This window comes from Oncorhynchus mykiss, chromosome 31 (assembly GCF_013265735.2).
Source record: "Oncorhynchus mykiss isolate Arlee chromosome 31, USDA_OmykA_1.1, whole genome shotgun sequence".
Lineage (NCBI taxonomy): Eukaryota > Metazoa > Chordata > Actinopteri > Salmoniformes > Salmonidae > Oncorhynchus > Oncorhynchus mykiss.
This window is the reverse complement of record NC_050571.1, coordinates 38,023,149-38,040,830: the sequence shown is the minus strand read 5'-3', so window position 1 is coordinate 38,040,830 and position 17,682 is coordinate 38,023,149. Positions and strand designations below refer to the sequence as shown.

General features: G+C 42.2%; 1 protein-coding gene across 4 annotated transcripts in view; it reads right to left on the bottom strand.

Moving 5' to 3' along the window:
• LOC110505123 (teneurin-3-like) overlaps nucleotides 1-17,682 on the bottom strand; it is a 181,696-nt gene that overhangs the window by 41,985 nt on the left and 122,029 nt on the right. For all 4 annotated transcript variants that reach the window (XM_021584110.2, XM_021584111.2, XM_021584112.2 and 1 more), the window contains exons 8-11: nucleotides 13,490-13,700; nucleotides 8,253-8,354; nucleotides 7,702-7,896; nucleotides 5,887-6,087 (exon numbers count right to left, since the gene is read on the bottom strand). In XM_021584110.2, the coding sequence (XP_021439785.2) occupies nucleotides 5,887-6,087; nucleotides 7,702-7,896; nucleotides 8,253-8,354; nucleotides 13,490-13,700 (709 nt within the window). The remainder of the gene's footprint in view (nucleotides 1-5,886; nucleotides 6,088-7,701; nucleotides 7,897-8,252; nucleotides 8,355-13,489; nucleotides 13,701-17,682) is intronic.

Sequence of the window (17,682 nt, the reverse complement as noted above, 5' to 3'; positions counted from 1 at the left end):
TCCCGCCGGAGCGGGGTTTTTTTTTGTCAAGAAGAAGGACGGGTCTCTGCGCCCCTGCATAGATTATCGAGGGCTGAATGACATAACAGTGAAGAATCGTTATCCGCTTCCTCTTATGTCTTCAGCCTTCGAGATCCTGCAGGGAGCCAGGTTTTTCACTAAGTTGGACCTTCGTAACGCTTACCATCTCGTGCGCATCAGGGAGGGGGACGAGTGGAAGACGGCGTTTAACACTCCGTTAGGGCACTTTGAATACCGGGTTCTTCCTTTCGGCCTCGCTAACGCTCCAGCTGTCTTTCAGGCATTAGTCAATGATGTCCTGAGAGACATGCTGAACATCTTTGTTTTCGTTTACCTTGACGATATCCTGAATTTTTCACCGTCACTCCAGATTCATGTTCAGCACGTTCGACGTGTCCTCCAGCGCCTTTTAGAGAATTGTCTTTTTGTGAAGGCTGAGAAGTGCACTTTTCATGCCTCCTCCGTCACATTTCTCGGTTCTGTTATTTCCGCTGAAGGCATTAAGATGGATCCCGCTAAGGTCCAAGCTGTCATTGATTGGCCCGTCCCTAAGTCACGCGTCGAGCTGCAGCGCTTTCTCGGCTTCGCGAACTTCTATCGTCGTTTCATCCGTAATTTCGGTCAGGTGGCAGCTCCTCTCACAGCCCTTACTTCTGTCAAGACGTGCTTTAAGTGGTCCGTTTCCGCCCAGGGAGCTTTTGATCTCCTCAAGAATCGTTTTACATCCGCTCCTATCCTTGTTACACCTGACGTCTCTAGACAGTTCGTTGTCGAGGTTGACGCGTCAGAGGTGGGCGTGGGAGCCATCCTTTCTCAGCGCTCCCTCTCTGACGACAAGGTCCACCCATGCGCGTATTTTTCTCATCGCCTGTCGCCGTCGGAACGTAACTATGATGTGGGTAACCGCGAACTGCTCGCCATCCGGTTAGCCCTAGGCGAATGGCGACAGTGGTTGGAGGGGGCGACCGTTCCTTTTGTCGTTTGGACTGACCATAGGAACCTTGAGTACATCCATTCTGCCAAACGACTTAATGCGCGTCAGGCGCGTTGGGCGCTGTTTTTCGCTCGTTTCGAGTTCGTGATTCTTATCGTCCGGGCTCTAAGAACACCAAGCCTGATGCTTTGTCTCGTCTCTTCAGTTCTTCAGTAGCCTCCACTGACCCCGAGGGGATTCTCCCTGAGGGGCGTGTTGTCGGGTTGACTGTCTGGGGAATTGAGAGGCAGGTAAAACAAGCGCTCACTCACACTCCGTCGCCGCGCGCTTGTCCTAGGAACCTTCTTTTCGTTCCCGTTCCTACTCGTCTGGCCGTTCTTCAGTGGGCTCACTCTGCCAAGTTAGCCGGCCACCCTGGCGTTCGGGGTACGCTTGCTTCCATTCGCCAGCGTTTTTGGTGGCCCACCCGGGAGCATGACACGCGTCGTTTCGTGGCTGCTTGTTCGGTCTGCGCGCAGACTAAGTCCGGTAACTCTCCTCCTGCCGGCCGTCTCAGGCCGGTCCTATTCCCTCTCGACCGTGGTCTCACATCGCCTTAGATTTTGTCACCGGACTGCCTTCGTCAGCGGGGAAGACTGTTATTCTTACGGTTGTCGATAGGTTCTCTAAGGCGGCTCATTTCATTCCCCTTGCTAAGCTTCCTTCTGCTAAAGAGACGGCACAAATCATCATCGAGAATGTTTTCAGAATTCATGGCCTTCCGTCAGACGTCGTTTCGGACAGAGGTCCGCAATTCACGTCTCAATTTTGGAGGGAGTTTTGCCGTTTGATTGGGGCTTCCGTCAGTCTCTCTTCCGGCTTTCACCCCCAGTCTAACGGTCAAGCAGAACGGGCCAATCAGACTATTGGTCGCATCTTACGCAGTCTTTCTTTTCGTAACCCTGCGTCTTGGTCAGAACAGCTCCCCTGGGCAGAATACGCCCACAACTCGCTTCCTTCGTCTGCGACCGGGCTATCTCCTTTTCAGAGTAGCCTCGGGTACCAGCCTCCGCTGTTCTCATCTCAGTTCGCCGAGTCCAGCGTCCCCTCCGCTCAGGCTTTTGTCCAACGTTGCGAGCGCACCTGGAAGAGGGTCAGGTCTGCACTTTGCCGTTATAGGACGCAGACTGTGAGGGCTGCTAATAAGCGTAGAACTAAGAGTCCTAGATATTGTCGCGGTCAGAGAGTTTGGCTCTCCACTCAGAACCTTCCCCTTAAGACGGCTTCTCGCAAGTTGACCCCGCGGTTCATTGGTCCGTTCCGTATTTCTCGGGTCATTAATCCTGTCGCAGTTCGACTTCTTCTTCCGCGATACCTTCGTCGCGTCCACCCGGTCTTCCATGTCTCCTGCATCAAGCCCGTCCTTCGCGCCCCCGCTCGTCTTCCCCCCCCCCCCCCCATCCTTGTCGAGGGCGCACCCATCTACAGGGTCCGTAGAATTTTGGACATGCGTCCTCGGGGCCGTGGTCACCAGTACCTCGTTGATTGGGAGGGGTACGGTCCTGAGGAGAGGAGTTGGGTTCCCTCTCGGGACGTGCTGGACCGTGCGCTGATCGAGGATTTCCTCCGTTGCCGCCAGGTTTCCTCCTCGAGTGCGCCAGGAGGCGCTCGGTGAGTGGGGGGGTACTGTCATGTACTGTCATGTTGTGTCTTGTCTCTGTCCTTTCCCTTCACCCTGTCTCCCTCTGCTGGTCGTTGTTAGGTTACCTTTTCTCCCCCGCTTTCCCCCAGCTGTTCCTTGTCTCCTCTAACTACCCATTCACCCCGTTTCCCACCTGTTCCCTTTTTCCCTCTGATTAGGTCCCTATATCTCTCTCTGTTTCTGTTCCTGTCCTTGTCGGATTCTTGTTTGTTGTGTTTCATGCCTGAACCAGACTATCGTCATGTTTGCTGTAACCTTGTCCTGTCCTGTCGGAATCTGCCGGTCTATCTGAGCCTACCTATGTTTGGTTATTAAAGAAGCTCTGTTTAAGTTAGTTCGCTTTTGGGTCCTCATTCACTCACCGTAACACACACACATGTACAACGTCACTTTAGTGTTAGTTTCCTAACATTTTGCATCATTCCATTATATCGTTAGTTTACCTTTGTTTCCTCTGTCACATTCGTGTGGTTGTTCTGAAGATCGCTAGCAATAGTGGATCATATTAGGCTACGGTATTACAGGTTGTTCAATAATTTGGGATCATTATGGAACGGACCATACGTAGCAGTTTAAACCTGGAGTCTGGAGCACAGTTCACGACGACTAGACCATTGTCATCACACTTCCATGAGGAATATTAGTGTAGATTTATAGAGATACTATTCAAGCCCAATTATACACTTCCAATATTTAATGGATTGAATGATTGAATATGGCAACTTGCAGGATGAACCTGCATAAAGGTTTTCCAAACATTTTTTATTGGTTATTCATAAATACTTTCCTAACCCTAAATAATATACAACACCAGAGTATTTTTTAAATCTACCAGTTTGAGCTGAAAAGGAGATGAATGTGTGCATTTATATCACTTTATTTTTACCCCTTTTTTCTCCCCAATTTCATGGTATCCAATTGTTAGTAGCTACTATCTTGTCTCATCGCTGCAACTGAATGTTCCATTTCCTAATAATTGCTCCCACAGTTGATTTCTTCAAACCAAGCTGCTTACCTATTGCAGATTCAGTCTTCCCAGCCTGGTGCAGGTCTATAGTCTTGGCCATAGTGGAGTTTGGAGTGTGACTGTTTGAGGTTGTGGACAGGTGTCTTTTATACTGATAACAAGTTCAAACAGGTGCCATTAAATCAGGTAATGAGTGGAGGACAGAGGAGCCTCTTAAAGAAGAAGTTACAGGTCTGTGAGAGCCAGAAATCTTGCTTGTTTGTAGGTGACCAAATACTTATTTTCTACCATAATTTGCAAATAAATTCATAAAAAATTCTACAATGTGATTTTCTGGATTTTTTTTCTCATTTTGTCTGTCATAGTTGAAGTGTACCTATGATGAAAATTACAGGCCTCTCTCATCTTTTTAAGTGGGAGAACTTGCACAATTGGTGGCTGACTAAATACTTTATTGCCCCACTGTACACTGCAGTTGCTTACCAAGGTGACATTGAATGTTCCTGAGTGGTCTAGTTAAAGTTTTTACTTAAATCAACTTGAAACTATGGCAAGACTTGAAAATGGCTTTCTAGCAATGATCAGCAACTTGACAGAGCTTGAAGAATTTAAAAAAGAATAATGGGCAAATATTGCACATTCCAGGTGTGCAAAGTTCTTAGAGACTTACCGCTATTCGTTTTTTTTTTTTTTTTTTGAATTATACCCCTTTTTCTCCCCAATTGTTGTAGTAGCTACTATCTTGTCTCATCGCTACAACTCCCGAGAGACAAAGGTTGAAAGTCATGCGTCCTCCGATACACAACCCAACCAAGCCGCACTGCTTCTTAACACAGCGCGCATCCAACCCGGAAGCCAGCCGCACCAATGCGCCGGAGGAAACACCGTGCACCTGGCCACCTTGGATAGCGCACACTGCGCCCAGCCCGCCACAGGAGTCGCTGGTGCGCAATGAGACAAGGACACCCCTACCGACCAAGCCCTCCCTAACCCGGGCGACGCTAGGCCAATTGCGCGAACCCAGGGACTCTGATGACAAAGCGCCCTTAACCACTGCGCCACCCGGGAGGCCCTGCTATTAGTTTTTTTATGTTACATAAATGTTTTATAAATGGACATTAAAATATTTTGTGTCGGAAGGCACTGTACAACATTTAAATGTTTTACTGTTGTTCGCTTACAAGCAAAACCATCTCTCCCACTCTCATTTGCACTTTTTTTAAGATATTAGTTTAATCTCCCTCTGATTGCAGTTTTCTTCGATTGAGAGACCTTGGTGGGTCTCTAATTAATGCTTAGACGACACTTCAGAATATTAACCATGCCTCTGGAGGGGGAGCATTCGATTACAAAGCCCCCACCCCCCCAAAAAAAAGAATCCATATAATCTATTTTTCATTAGCACAAATGTGTTTATCTGCTTTTAGCACGCCCCTGTCTCTGGCGTGATGTCGGAGTCGGTGGTCGATCTATGCCACACCGCTTGTTAATTAAAGTTCATTTAATTGGAGTCGAACTGCTGAGATAATTAAGAGAGAAACATCGATTACTACCCAAGTGGGCAAATAAGAGTTTGGACTTCTGCTTATGCTAAAATTGCTCCCTTCAAATGTATATATATATTTTTTACATTGACCAGCAATGGATGTTTCACATTGTGAAAGAGGGACTCTGTGTCCTGATATATTCTATAGCTTTTTTACAGTATAACAAATGGCTTTACTTTGAATGTTGTCTGAAAGTGAATACATTGAGACAAAACTTCCAGTTTCTCTAAACACCCTTTCCTATTTCCTCCCAGCAGTCCAGGTTCTCGGCTCATCCATCAATTCAGACTTACAGTAAAACCCTCTTGTGCAAAAACCCTTTGGATTTCAATCGCACAATCAAGTTAATGTGTTGCTTAATTAATCTTACCTCTTACCTGGATTGTTAAAAACCCAATAGGTTCGAATTTGATGGAAATCAATTAGGGTCGCCAACTGTGGACTGCAGATGCAGGGACTAATTCTGCACTGTGAATTAAACTGAACTAAATGACCCCATTCTAGAGAAAGACATTGAACATGAATCACCTGGTCCTTTAAGCAAAGGAACCGATTAATAAAACCAAAGCACAGCCCTCAAACTGGAAAAGTACCTACAAATAAATTGTTTAAAATGTTCCTCATATTATTGAGGACCATCATCCTTTTCCTCAATGGAAGAGCCTCCTCTACATCACACATACAAAACACAAAGCCAGACAGCTAAACCTAATGAGGAGTAAGAGAGTTGTCTGACCTACAGAGCAGTCGGAGCCTGTCCAGTTAGCCTCACAGATGCAGGTTCCCGTCTCGGTGTGGAAAGTTCCGTGGCTGGAGCACTGTTCAGGACATGTGCTTCTCAGGATCGCACAGTCCATTCCGCCCCAGCCCGGGTTACAGTGGCATTCACCGTGGTGGCAGGCTCCGTGGCCCGAGCAGGTCGGGTCCAGACAGTCCACTAGGGAAACACGGGGAAAACAGGGGAAAGGAAAGGAGATGGATCCAGTACTGTGTATGGGATGATTTTTTTATTTACATTTTTTTAACTAGACAAGTCAGTTAAGAACAAATTCTTATTTAAAATGACAGCCTACTGGGGCACAGTGGGTTAAATGCCTTGTTCATGGGAAGAACAAAGTTTTCTACCTTGTCAGTTCTGGGATTCGATCCAGCAACCTTTCAGTCACTGGCCCAACGGTCTAACCACTAGTCCTTGGTTGCAACACTCACTACAGAGATCCAAACTGCCTCTGGAAGCAACATCAGTACAATATCTATTAGTCGGGAGCTTCATGAAATGGGTTTCCATGGCTTAGCAGTCACACAAGCACAAGATCACCATGCGCAATGCCAAGTGTCGGCTGGAGTGGTGTAAAGCTCGCTGCCATTGCACTCTGGAGCAGTGGAAACGCGTTGTCTGGAGTGATGAATCCCTCTTCACCATCTGGCATTCCAGATGGAATCTGGGTTTGGTGGATGCCAGGAGAACGCTTCCTCACCCAATGCATAGTGCCAACAGTTTGGTGGTGGAGCAATAATGGTCTGGAGCTGTTGTTCATGGTTCAGGCTAGGACCCTGAGTTCCAGTGAAGGGAAATCTTAATGCTACAGCATACAATGACATTCTAGACAATTCTGTGCTTCCAACTTTGTGGCAACAGTTTGGGGAAGTTCCTGTTTCAGCATGACAATGCCCCCATGCACAAAGCAAGGTTCATACAGAAATGTTTGTCGAGATCGGTTTGGAAGAACTTTACTGGCCTGCACCTTAACCTCATCGGACACCTTTGAATTGGAACGCCGACTGCGAGCCAGGCCTAATCGCCCAACATCAGTGCCCGTCCTCACTAATGCTTGTGGCTGAATGGAATCAAGTCCTCGCAGCAATGTTCCAACATCTAGTGGAAAGTCTTCGCAGAAGAATGGAGGCTGTTATATCAGCAAAGGGGGGACCAACTCCATATTAATGCCCATGATTTTGGAATGACATTTTCGAGCAGGTGTCCACATACTTTTGGTCATGTAGTCTATATTGATCTCAGCGACTCATTGAGAATAATTTGGTGCTTATCAAATAAGGCAAGATAGTTAGTTCCACAATAGCACTAGTGTCCTTTCTCTCGAAATTCACTTCACAATGAGCGCAAAAAAATATTTAATTACTCCCGCGACTAAATAACATCTTACACGTCGGGTCACTGAGCTGCAGATGTAAATCTGACAAGTTAATTGCCTCTATGTCTGATTATGGATCAATGAAGTTAAAACTAATTGAACAGGCAGAGAAAAGATGGAGGAAAAAGCAAGAGGTACTTGCGACAAAAAACGAGAAATGGACTCTCACAGGTTTTGTGTACTGGAGTGCACTGAACCAATCACATTGGATGGACAATTCAGAATCAATTCCAATCCATAGCTGTTGTACCTAAATGGTTAGAGGGAGCTAATGCATGCAAAGTATCAATGGGGAACACAATGAATTATCTGCTTGGTGAAGTTGAAAAGAGCAATTGTTTCAGCTGTCAATGTCGCTGGGAAATCAAACGGCGACACTACATATCCTTGTGGTGTACCTTGGTGACAGTTGCTTCCTTTGTGGCCGGCATTGCACACACAGTTACCCGTCACGCAGATCCCATGACCGCCACATTGGGGGTCCACACACTGAGTGGCAGGCATATCACACTCTGTGCCCTTCCATCCACTGTAGCATTGACAGCGCCCCCTTGTGTACTGGCCGTTGCCACTGCATAGGATGGGACAGGCAGCTGTGGTGGAAAGTAACAAGGTTATTAAAAAGTATATATGACAATTTCATGTAAAGTATATTAGTCAATTTTGTAGCTATAGTGTTGATACAACCATCAAATCAAAACATCTATAATTATCTGGCCACGCAACAATGGCCATGAGTACAACACTTTCTCTCCAAAGATTTTATCCGAAACATTAGCCCTAACCCTGACCTTTAGCCTAAACCTAACCCTACATTAAGAACAAATATCACATGCACATGGTAATCAATTCTGACATTATAGCCTGTATTTGTCCTTTGAATCATGGCCATTTATTGATTGTGAATATCATAACATGGATTAGGAATGTGACAAGAGAACATATATACCTCTTGAGCAGTATGGTCCACTGAATCTTGGGAAACAGTGACATGAGCCCGACACACATTCACCGTTTCCATAACAGTTGTGTGAGCACTCCATAACTGACTCTGTTGGGACAGACATTTTTTTTTCTAGAATTACACCAGCCATTATTGAGAAATCATACCTCTAAAATGTATCCACCACATTTTTATTACATCATCCAATATGTACACAATGGATTCCTGGATTGGATTTCCTATCACTACTATGTTGTCACATACTACGCCATCTTATACAGCTACTGTATACCACAATTCCACTCAGTCAATGTTATACATGTACGGCAGTGGAGGTTGCTGAGGAGAGGACGGCTCATAATAATGGCCAGAATGGAGTGAATGAAATGGTATCAAACATTGATTTCACTTGTTTGATTCACTCCATTCCAGCCATTCCACTCCGTTTCAGCCATTATCAGCAGCCTCCGTTGATGTACAGTATATGTAGCTAGGTACAGTTGACATACACTTAGTCATTAAAACTCATTTCTCAACCACTCCACAAATTTCTTGTTAACAAACTATAGTTTTGGCAATTCGATTAGGACATCTACTTTGTGCATGACACAAGTAATTTTTCCCAAAATTGTTTACAGACAGATTATTTCACTTATAATTCACTGTAGCAGTTCCAGTGGGTCAGAAGTTTACATACACTAAGTTGACTGTGCCTTTTAAAAGCTGGGAAAATTCCAGAAAATTATGTCATGGCTTTAGAAGCTTCTGATAGGCTAATTGACATAATTTGAGTCAATTGGAGGTGTACCTGTGGATGTATTTCAAGGCCTACCTTCAAACTCAGTGCCTCTTGCTCGACATCATGGGAAAATCAAAAGAAATCAGCCAACATTTCAGAAAAAAAATTGTAGACCTCCACAAGTCTAGTTCATCCTTGGGAGCAATTTCCAAATGCCTGAAGATACCACGTTCATCTGTACAAACAATAGTACGCAAGTAGAAACACCATGGGACCACGCTCAAGTCGTGCCGCTCAGGAAGGAGACGCGTTCTGTCTCCTAGAGGTGAACATACACTTTGGTGCGAAAAGTGCACATCAATCCCAGAACAACAGCAAAGGACCTTGTGAAGATGCTGGAGGAAACAGGCACAAAAGTACATATATCCACAGTAAAACGAGGCCTATATCGACATAACCCGAAAGGCCGCTCAGCAAGGAAGAAGCCACTGCTTCAAAACCGCCATATAAAAGCCAGACTACGGTTTGCAACTGCACATGGGGACAAAGATCGTACTTTTTGGAGAAATGTCATCTGGTCTGATGAAACAAACATAGGACTGTTTGGCCATAATGACCCTTGTTATGTTTGGAGAAAAAAGGGGGAGGCTTGCAAGCCGAAGAACACCATCCCAACCGTGTAGCACGGGGGTGGCAGCATCATGTTGTGGGGGTGCTTTGCTGCAGGAGGGGCTGGTGCACTTCACAAAATAGATGGCATCATGAGTTCGGAAAATGATGTGGATATATTGAAGCAACGTCTCAAGACATCAGTTAAAGCTTGGTCGCAAATGGGTCTTCCAAATGGACAATGACCCCAAGCAAACTTCCAAAGCTGTGACAATATGGCTTAAGGACAACAAAGTCAAGGTATTGGAGTGGCCATCACAAAGCCCTGACCTCAATCCTATTGAAAATGTGTGGGCAGAACTGAAAAAGCATGTGTGAACAAGGAGGCCTACAAACCTGACTCAGTTACACCAGCTCTGTCAGGAGGAATGGGCCAAAATTCACCCAACTTATTGTGGGAAGCTTGTGGAAGGCTACCCAGAACGTTTGACCCAAGTTAAACAATTTAAAGGCAACACTACCAAATAGTAAAATTGAGTGTATGTAAACTTCTGACCCACTGGGAATGTGACGAAAGACATAACATCTGAAATAAATCATTCTCTCTACTATTATTCTGACATTTCACATTCTTAAAAATAAAGTGGGGATCCTAACTGACCTAAGACAGGGAATTTTCACGAGGATTAAATGTCAGGAATTGTGAAAAACTGAGTTAAAATTAACTTGGCTAAGGTGTATGTAAACTTCCGACTTCAACTGTATAAGTGAAATAACCTGTCTGCAAACAATTTTTGGAAAAATGACTTGTGTCATGCACAAAGTAGATGTCCTAACCGACTTGCCAAAACTATAGTTCGTCAACAAGAAATTTGTGGCGTGGTTGAAAAACGAGTTTTAATGACTCCGACCTAAGTGTATGTAAACCTCCGACTTCAACTGTATGTGTATTTCTGATCTGCAAGCATGATATGCCATTCCCGAAATCCTCCCATGTCACGTGAAGGTTTAAGCTTCCATATCCCATTTGCTGTAGCCTGACTACTCCCATGCCATGTTGCCCATCTCGGTCCCAAACCATCTCGAACATTTTAAATCGCACAGTGGATTTCTTTATTCCTTGACACATTTTCTTTCTCATTTGGTAAAATCTTACTTGAATGACTGATCATGAACCACAACAGCAGCGGAATCTCTGAACTGTTTACAAGTAAATCCTCTGAGTTAATTGGAGATATCCACTGGCACATCTTGTATTCGTTCAAAAGACCAGCACTCGTAAAGGGACCTCCCTCTATGCTGGGGGCTCGTTTAGATTGCCATCGTAACACAAACTTTTTGTTTTTATTGCTTTTGAAGACTTGTATTGGATGTTCACTACCAGGATGTCAGTTTCAACCAGGGGTTGGAACTGGTTTCAGGGAACAGAACCGAAAAACGGAAAAGAATGATATTAAAAAAACAATTTCAGAACAGGATACAGGACCGGGAATGAACGTGATCTATACAGTTCCGGAACATAACCGTTATTTTAAAAGCAATAACGTATTTTACGTAACGTATGGTTAATAACGTATTTTACGTAACGTATGGTTAATAACGTATTTTACGTAACGTATGGTTAATAACGTATTTTACGTAACGTATGGTTAATAACGTATTTTACGTAACGTATGGTTAATAACGTATTTTACGTAACGTATGGTTAATAACGTATTTTACGTAACGTATGGTTAATAACGTATTTTACGTAACGTATGGTTAATAACGTCTTTTACGTAACGTATGGTTAATAACGTATTTTACGTAACGTATGGTTAATAACGTATTTTACGTAACGTATGGTTAATAACGTATTTTACGTAACGTATGGTTAATAACGTATTTTACGTAACGTATGGTTAATAACGTATTTTACTTTCCAGATATTTTTTTACTGTCCCACAAAAAATGTAACAAAGAGCCTATGCAAAGCCCTCTGTGTTTTAGAAACATATTCCAGTTTCTGCATGCCAGCTGAACATCTTTTCCAGTGAGTGTGTGTGTAGGCTACCTGCCCCGCCGAATGATAGGCTACTGTAGCCCACTGATGTTACAAGAGTGACTCAGAAATTAGGGAGAGATTTTTTAATTAGAGAATAGATTCATCTCAGGGCACAAGTCTCCCCTTCTCCAAACATCATGTATTAATCAGAATCCGTAGCTAGTCATTGTTGTTCAATCTAAGTATTTTCTGTAGACATAGGCTATGTGGTTGTTTTTGTCTGTCGACTTGGTGTTGTTTAGTAGACCTACTTTGTCTGTCCGTATAATTATTTAATTGTTGACGACGTCTTGTGATCTAAGCTCATGCTTCTTGCCATTATTTCTTCTCGCCCAGGCATGTTTACAGAGCGACAGAACATTCGAAAATAAAATTACAAATGTAGATAGCTTATTTGGATTGCACAAATGTTGCAGGATAAGTGTCGGGAGAGAAAAGTTGTGCTTCACTCGAAAGTGAAACAATATTTGGGGCAAGAGAATTGGCCTAACATGGCAGCAGTAGTAACCAGCCACGCATTACGGTTGTTATTAGCCTATTTCATTGATAAGTAAATAGCCCTCATGTGTCATTTTCATCTGTCGGGGTCGTTTACCTTTGAACAATGTGTGTGAATGAGTGAAGGAATATAACGATGCGCTCTGAGATGTGATCTGAGAAATAGAGCAGTGATGCGCACTCCAGTTATAGGCTTTAAGGGCACTTAAGGCGCACTTCCGTGTTTCCGATCACAAGTAGATCCAATTAGGAGTACCAAGTGTGATAAAATTTATATAATTACCAGTGGTGTATAGAACTTAAGTCAAAATACTTTAAAAGTACTACTTGAGTTGATTTTTTTTTAGGTATCTGTACTTTACTATTTATATTTTGGACTACTTTTACTTCACTACATTCCTAAAGAAAATAATGTACTTTTTACGCCATACATTTTCCCTGACACCCAAAAGTACTCTGTATATTTTCTATGTTTAAGAGGACGGGAAAATGGTTCAATTCCCTCACTTATCAAGAGAACATCCCTGGTCAAAATAATGCTTGTCATAACAAGATGCCCAGCGTTTCAAGCCAAGCCTCCTCCACCACCTTCTCTTGCTCTCTCCCCACCTGCAAAATTTGTCACATCTCGCACCCTACACTTGTCAGTCCAATGCATGTAGTTAAAGAATTATAGCTTGCCCGCTCCATAGCAAGCAGCTCTATCTGCACTGATTGGTGAATTAATTTAATGTCGAGCTAAATAAAATAAAACATCTATTTTAGATCCTTTAAAAAGGAACAGAAGGAATGATATAAACTGTTTTTGGGGGTTTGATCCAGTCCAGAACTTTATTTTGCAGATCGGAACAGTGGAACGGGACAAGAAAAATAATGGTTCTATTCAGTACGAAATGATTGGAAAATATTTTTGGTTCCAAACCCTGGTTTCAACAGATCCAGGCAATTTTGACATTGGTAATCGATAACTTCATATCTTAAGAAACGGATTGACGGAATTCCCTGATGCAAAACTCAGCCCGTTTTCTCTTTTCCCACAGCACAATTCCTGAGCCAGCACAAGGAGGCTGTCCTAAGGGATAGTGATGTTCATGCTCTGTAAAGGCGTAACATATGCATAAGACAATAATTCACACAGCCCAATCAACAAATTATGCTTGCACCATGTAGATGTAGTTTAAATTCTTGATTAGTGTATGTATGTGGTAATCTGGCCTGCCAGTGGCAACTATTGAGTCATTCTCTAAGAAGGAATGTTCACTCAATAACTTGGGGAAAAATAACCTCCAATAAGTACATTAACACAAATCTACAGTGACCTCCTCACCCATTTCTACAGAGGTGGTCCCTTACCTAGGATGATGGTGTTGTATGATACTGTCTCCGGGCTCTTCCCATCATTGTAGAAGGCCAGATGCCACACCCCAGAGTCCAGGTACTGGATGAAACCAGCTTGGTGAAGGCTGACCTGGTGCTCCATCTGGCCCCTGGCTTCCGGCTCCGTGGAAGCCCGCCTCTCTTTGGCGATGAGTCTGCTGCCATCCAGCAGCTCCACAAAGTCATACTGAAGAAAGGTGAAACAGAGAAGTCAGTTGGGACTTATTCATTGGTCACTCGACATAAGATGATGAAGAAATCTGCCTTGACGTTCTTTGTAGTTCCAGGTGCATATAGGGAAAATATCTGTTAAAAAAAATATATATCATTTTACATTAAAGGAGCTATCCATGATTAAATTGAGTCAAAGTAAAGATTTTCCAGAAGAATGATCCATTGCAATCTGTATGTTAACAGTGTTTCAGTCACACAAACACAAATACAGGGTGTTGAAAGAAGTAAAAGGCACATAAAAAATGATTTAGTATGAGAAATGGGACATGCAGAGGACACAAACAAAGCAACTCTCCAACTGACTCAGTACGGATAGGAAATAAAGCATTAAAACAAGGGTGAGCCAGGTCAACACTCAGTGGTTTTAACCCTTTTGAGAGGAGCTGAGGGGTGGATAAGAGTTATTACCCTGCTGATGGAGGCCATTTTGTGTTGGTGGCCAGGGGGCCAAGTAAGAAAAGTCCAAAACCCAAATATGAATTTACTCCCAGATCAGTGTGTACATATTGATTCCTTGGCAAAGGCTCATCTCAATCTAACAATAGGAGCAAATAATTATGGGCAAGAAGCCAAGCCTAGCTTGGCTACCAAATTAACCACAAAATAATTATTAGCTAGTACTTGGGAATTCAAACTATTGTTGATCATTTCTTCACAAAACCTAGTTTTAGACAATCGATGAATCATGCAGAGTAAAACAATAACACATTTAGTTATTATTCTTTTTTTAAGGGGTAGGTGACTTTAAAGTTGTTCCTCTCCTCAGGCTGTGAATGCAACCAACGGTCAATATCTCTCATTGTGGTCTTTCACGCTCAGTTAAGTAAACACATTGATTTTTCTCCCTGGCAATTTAACAGACCGTTTCTAAGGCAGTGGTGGTTGACTTTGTGTCTATTAAATATTAAAGCATTAGACTTCTCACTAAAGGCTTCGGTCATACAAAAGTTATACTTAAATCCAAACTGGTTCTCCAGCAGACTGGTAAAAAATGTCACACCCTTGTTCAAGAATGGCCTTTTTCCTTTTATTCAGATCACTTTTGGTTATTTGAAAAGGAAATAACCTCCAAAATATCACTATTTTTAAAACAAGATACAGAAACTTGGTTGTGATATCAGTTTAATCCACCAGAAAAGACAGAACATATAATACAACAAAAATTGTGGTTAAAGTCAAATATACTATAATTGAAAAATAAATGTTTAAAACAGTTATAATCTTTGTAAATAATATCATAAATAGGACTGGTGGAGATATGTCACACATGCAGCAAACAAACATATAAGGAAATGTCTGCTCTACCAAAAAATTACAACCAACTTCCATTACCGCAAAAATGGAAGAGGCAAGTAGAAGGGGGAAAAAAGTAAGAAACGTGTCTGTCGGCCCTGCATTTAAGTCCAAAATTGGTTAAAGAAAATTGTGATGAATAAAAAAAGTGTACCAGCTTCATTTAAGGACAACAAATATTGACAGCTGTGCCATATACCATCCATCATTCCTTCAATTCTGACCAGTTTCCCAGCCCCTGCCGATGAAAAACATCCCCACAGCATGATACTGCCACCACCATGGGGATGGTTTTCTCTGGGTAATGGGAGGTGTTGAGTTTGCGCCAGACATAGCGTTTTCTTGATGGCCAAAAAGCAACATTTTTGTTTCACCTGACCAGAGTACCTTCTTCATATGTTTGGGGAGTCTCCCACATGCCTTTTGGCGAACACCAAACATGTTTGTTAATTTTAATTTTCTTTAAGCAATGGCTTTTTTTCTGGCCACTCTTCTGGCTAGCCCAGCTCTGTGGAGTGTACGGCTTAAAGTGTTCCTATGGACAGATACTCCAATCTCCACTGTGGAGCTTTGCAGCTCCTTCAGGGTTATCTTAGGTCTCTTTGTTGCCTCTCTGATTAATGACCTCCTTGCTTGGTCCGTGAGTTTTGGTGGGCCGCCCTCTCTTGGCAGGTTTGTTGTGGTGCCATATTCTTTCAATTTTTTTATAATGGATTTAATGGTGCTCCGTGGGATGTTCCAAGTTTCAGATATTTTTTTATAACCCAGCCCTGATCTGTACTTCTCCACAACTTTGTCCCTGACCTGTTTGGAGAGCTCCTTGGTCTTCATGGTTCCGCTTGCTTGGTGGTGTTGCAGACACTGGGGCCTTTCAGAACAGGTGTATATTTACTGAGATCATGTGACAGATCATGTCTCACTTAGATTGCACACAAGTGGACTTTATTTAACTTATTATGTGACTTCTGAAGGTAATTATTCGCACCAGATCTTATTTAGGGGCTTCATAGCAAAGGGGGTGAATACATATGCATGCAACACTTTTCCATTTTTTTTTATTTATTACATTTTATGAAAAGTGATTTTTTAAATTTCACTTCACCAATTTGGACTATTTTGTGTATGTCCATTACATGAAATACAGATACAAATCCTTTTAAATTACAGGTTGTAATGCTACAAAATAGTAAAAACACCAAGGGGGATACATACTTTTGTAAGGCACTGTATATATACAAAAAATAAATAATAATAATTATATGTATATATAGTACCAGTTGAAGGTTTGGACACATCTATCTACTCATTCAACGATTTATCTTTATTTTTTACTATTTTCTACATTGTAGAATAATAAGGAAGACATCAAAACTATGAAATAACACATTTGGAAATATGTAGTAACCAAAAAAGTCTTAAACCAAATCAAAATGTATGTTATATTTGAGATTCTTCAAAGTAGCCACCCTTTGCCTTAATGACAGCTTTGCACACTCTTGGCATTCTCTTAACCAGCTTCACCTGGAATGCTTTTCCAACAGTCTTGAAGAAGTTCCCACATATGGCTGCTTTCCTTCACTCTGCGGTCCATCTCATCTACACTTTTTTGGTTACTACATGATTCCATATGTGTTATTTCATAGTTTTGATGTCTTTATTATTCTACAATGTAGAAAATAGTAAAAATAAAGAACAACTTTGAATGAGTAGGTGTGTCCAAACTTTTGACTGGTACTGTATATATTTACAAAGAACATATGTGGGATTGGAAATGATGCAGACAATTACATTGATGGAAGCTACAATCTATCTGCAATATTAAAGCTGATGTACCCCTAACAAATATTGTTAAAAATGATTAGCTAGTACTTGAGAATTCAAACTAGTGTTGATAATTTCTTCAAAAAAACTAGTTTTAAACAATTGATAATTCATGCAGAGTAAGACGCTCAATAACAAATTGAGTTTTTTTTTTCTTTTCTTTTGAGGGGTAGGTGATGCACTTTAAAGTTGTTCCTCTCCTCAGGCTGTAAATGTAACCAACGGTCAATATCTCTCATTGGGGTCTTTCATGCTCAGTTAAGTAAACACATCGATTTATCTCCCTGGCAATTTAACAGACAGTTTTCTAAGGCAGTGGTGGTGGACTCTGTGTCTAGGCATTGACAGTTTCCTGCACAGCAATCGCTTTGGACATAAAAGGAGGCTTCTTTCTTTAGGACTCTGTTTGTTGTCTTTGATTTTGTTGGGTTCCTTCCTTCTTTCATCTTGTAATCCCTTCTTTCCTGTTGTAATTTGTATTGAACATTTTTTTTTCTTTTGATAGTGGCCCAACTGAAAGAGGCTCCTCTTCAATAAGTCAAGTCAGAGAATGTCAAAAAGGTGAAGTTGGAAGCTTTTACTCGAGAGTGAAGTGGAAAATAGCAACTGCCTGGTCACAACCCTTTAAGTCAGGCTTCCCCAACTGGCAGCCAGCGAGCCATTTGGGGAACTATGACAAAAAAGAAATATATATATATATAATTTTAATTGTTGGACATAAAATACCATAAAATACCAGGAAATGAGCTCCAATTGATTTTAATTTTGTAAATCTGTTCCCAAGTATTTCCACACATAATACGATGTGATGGTATACAAAC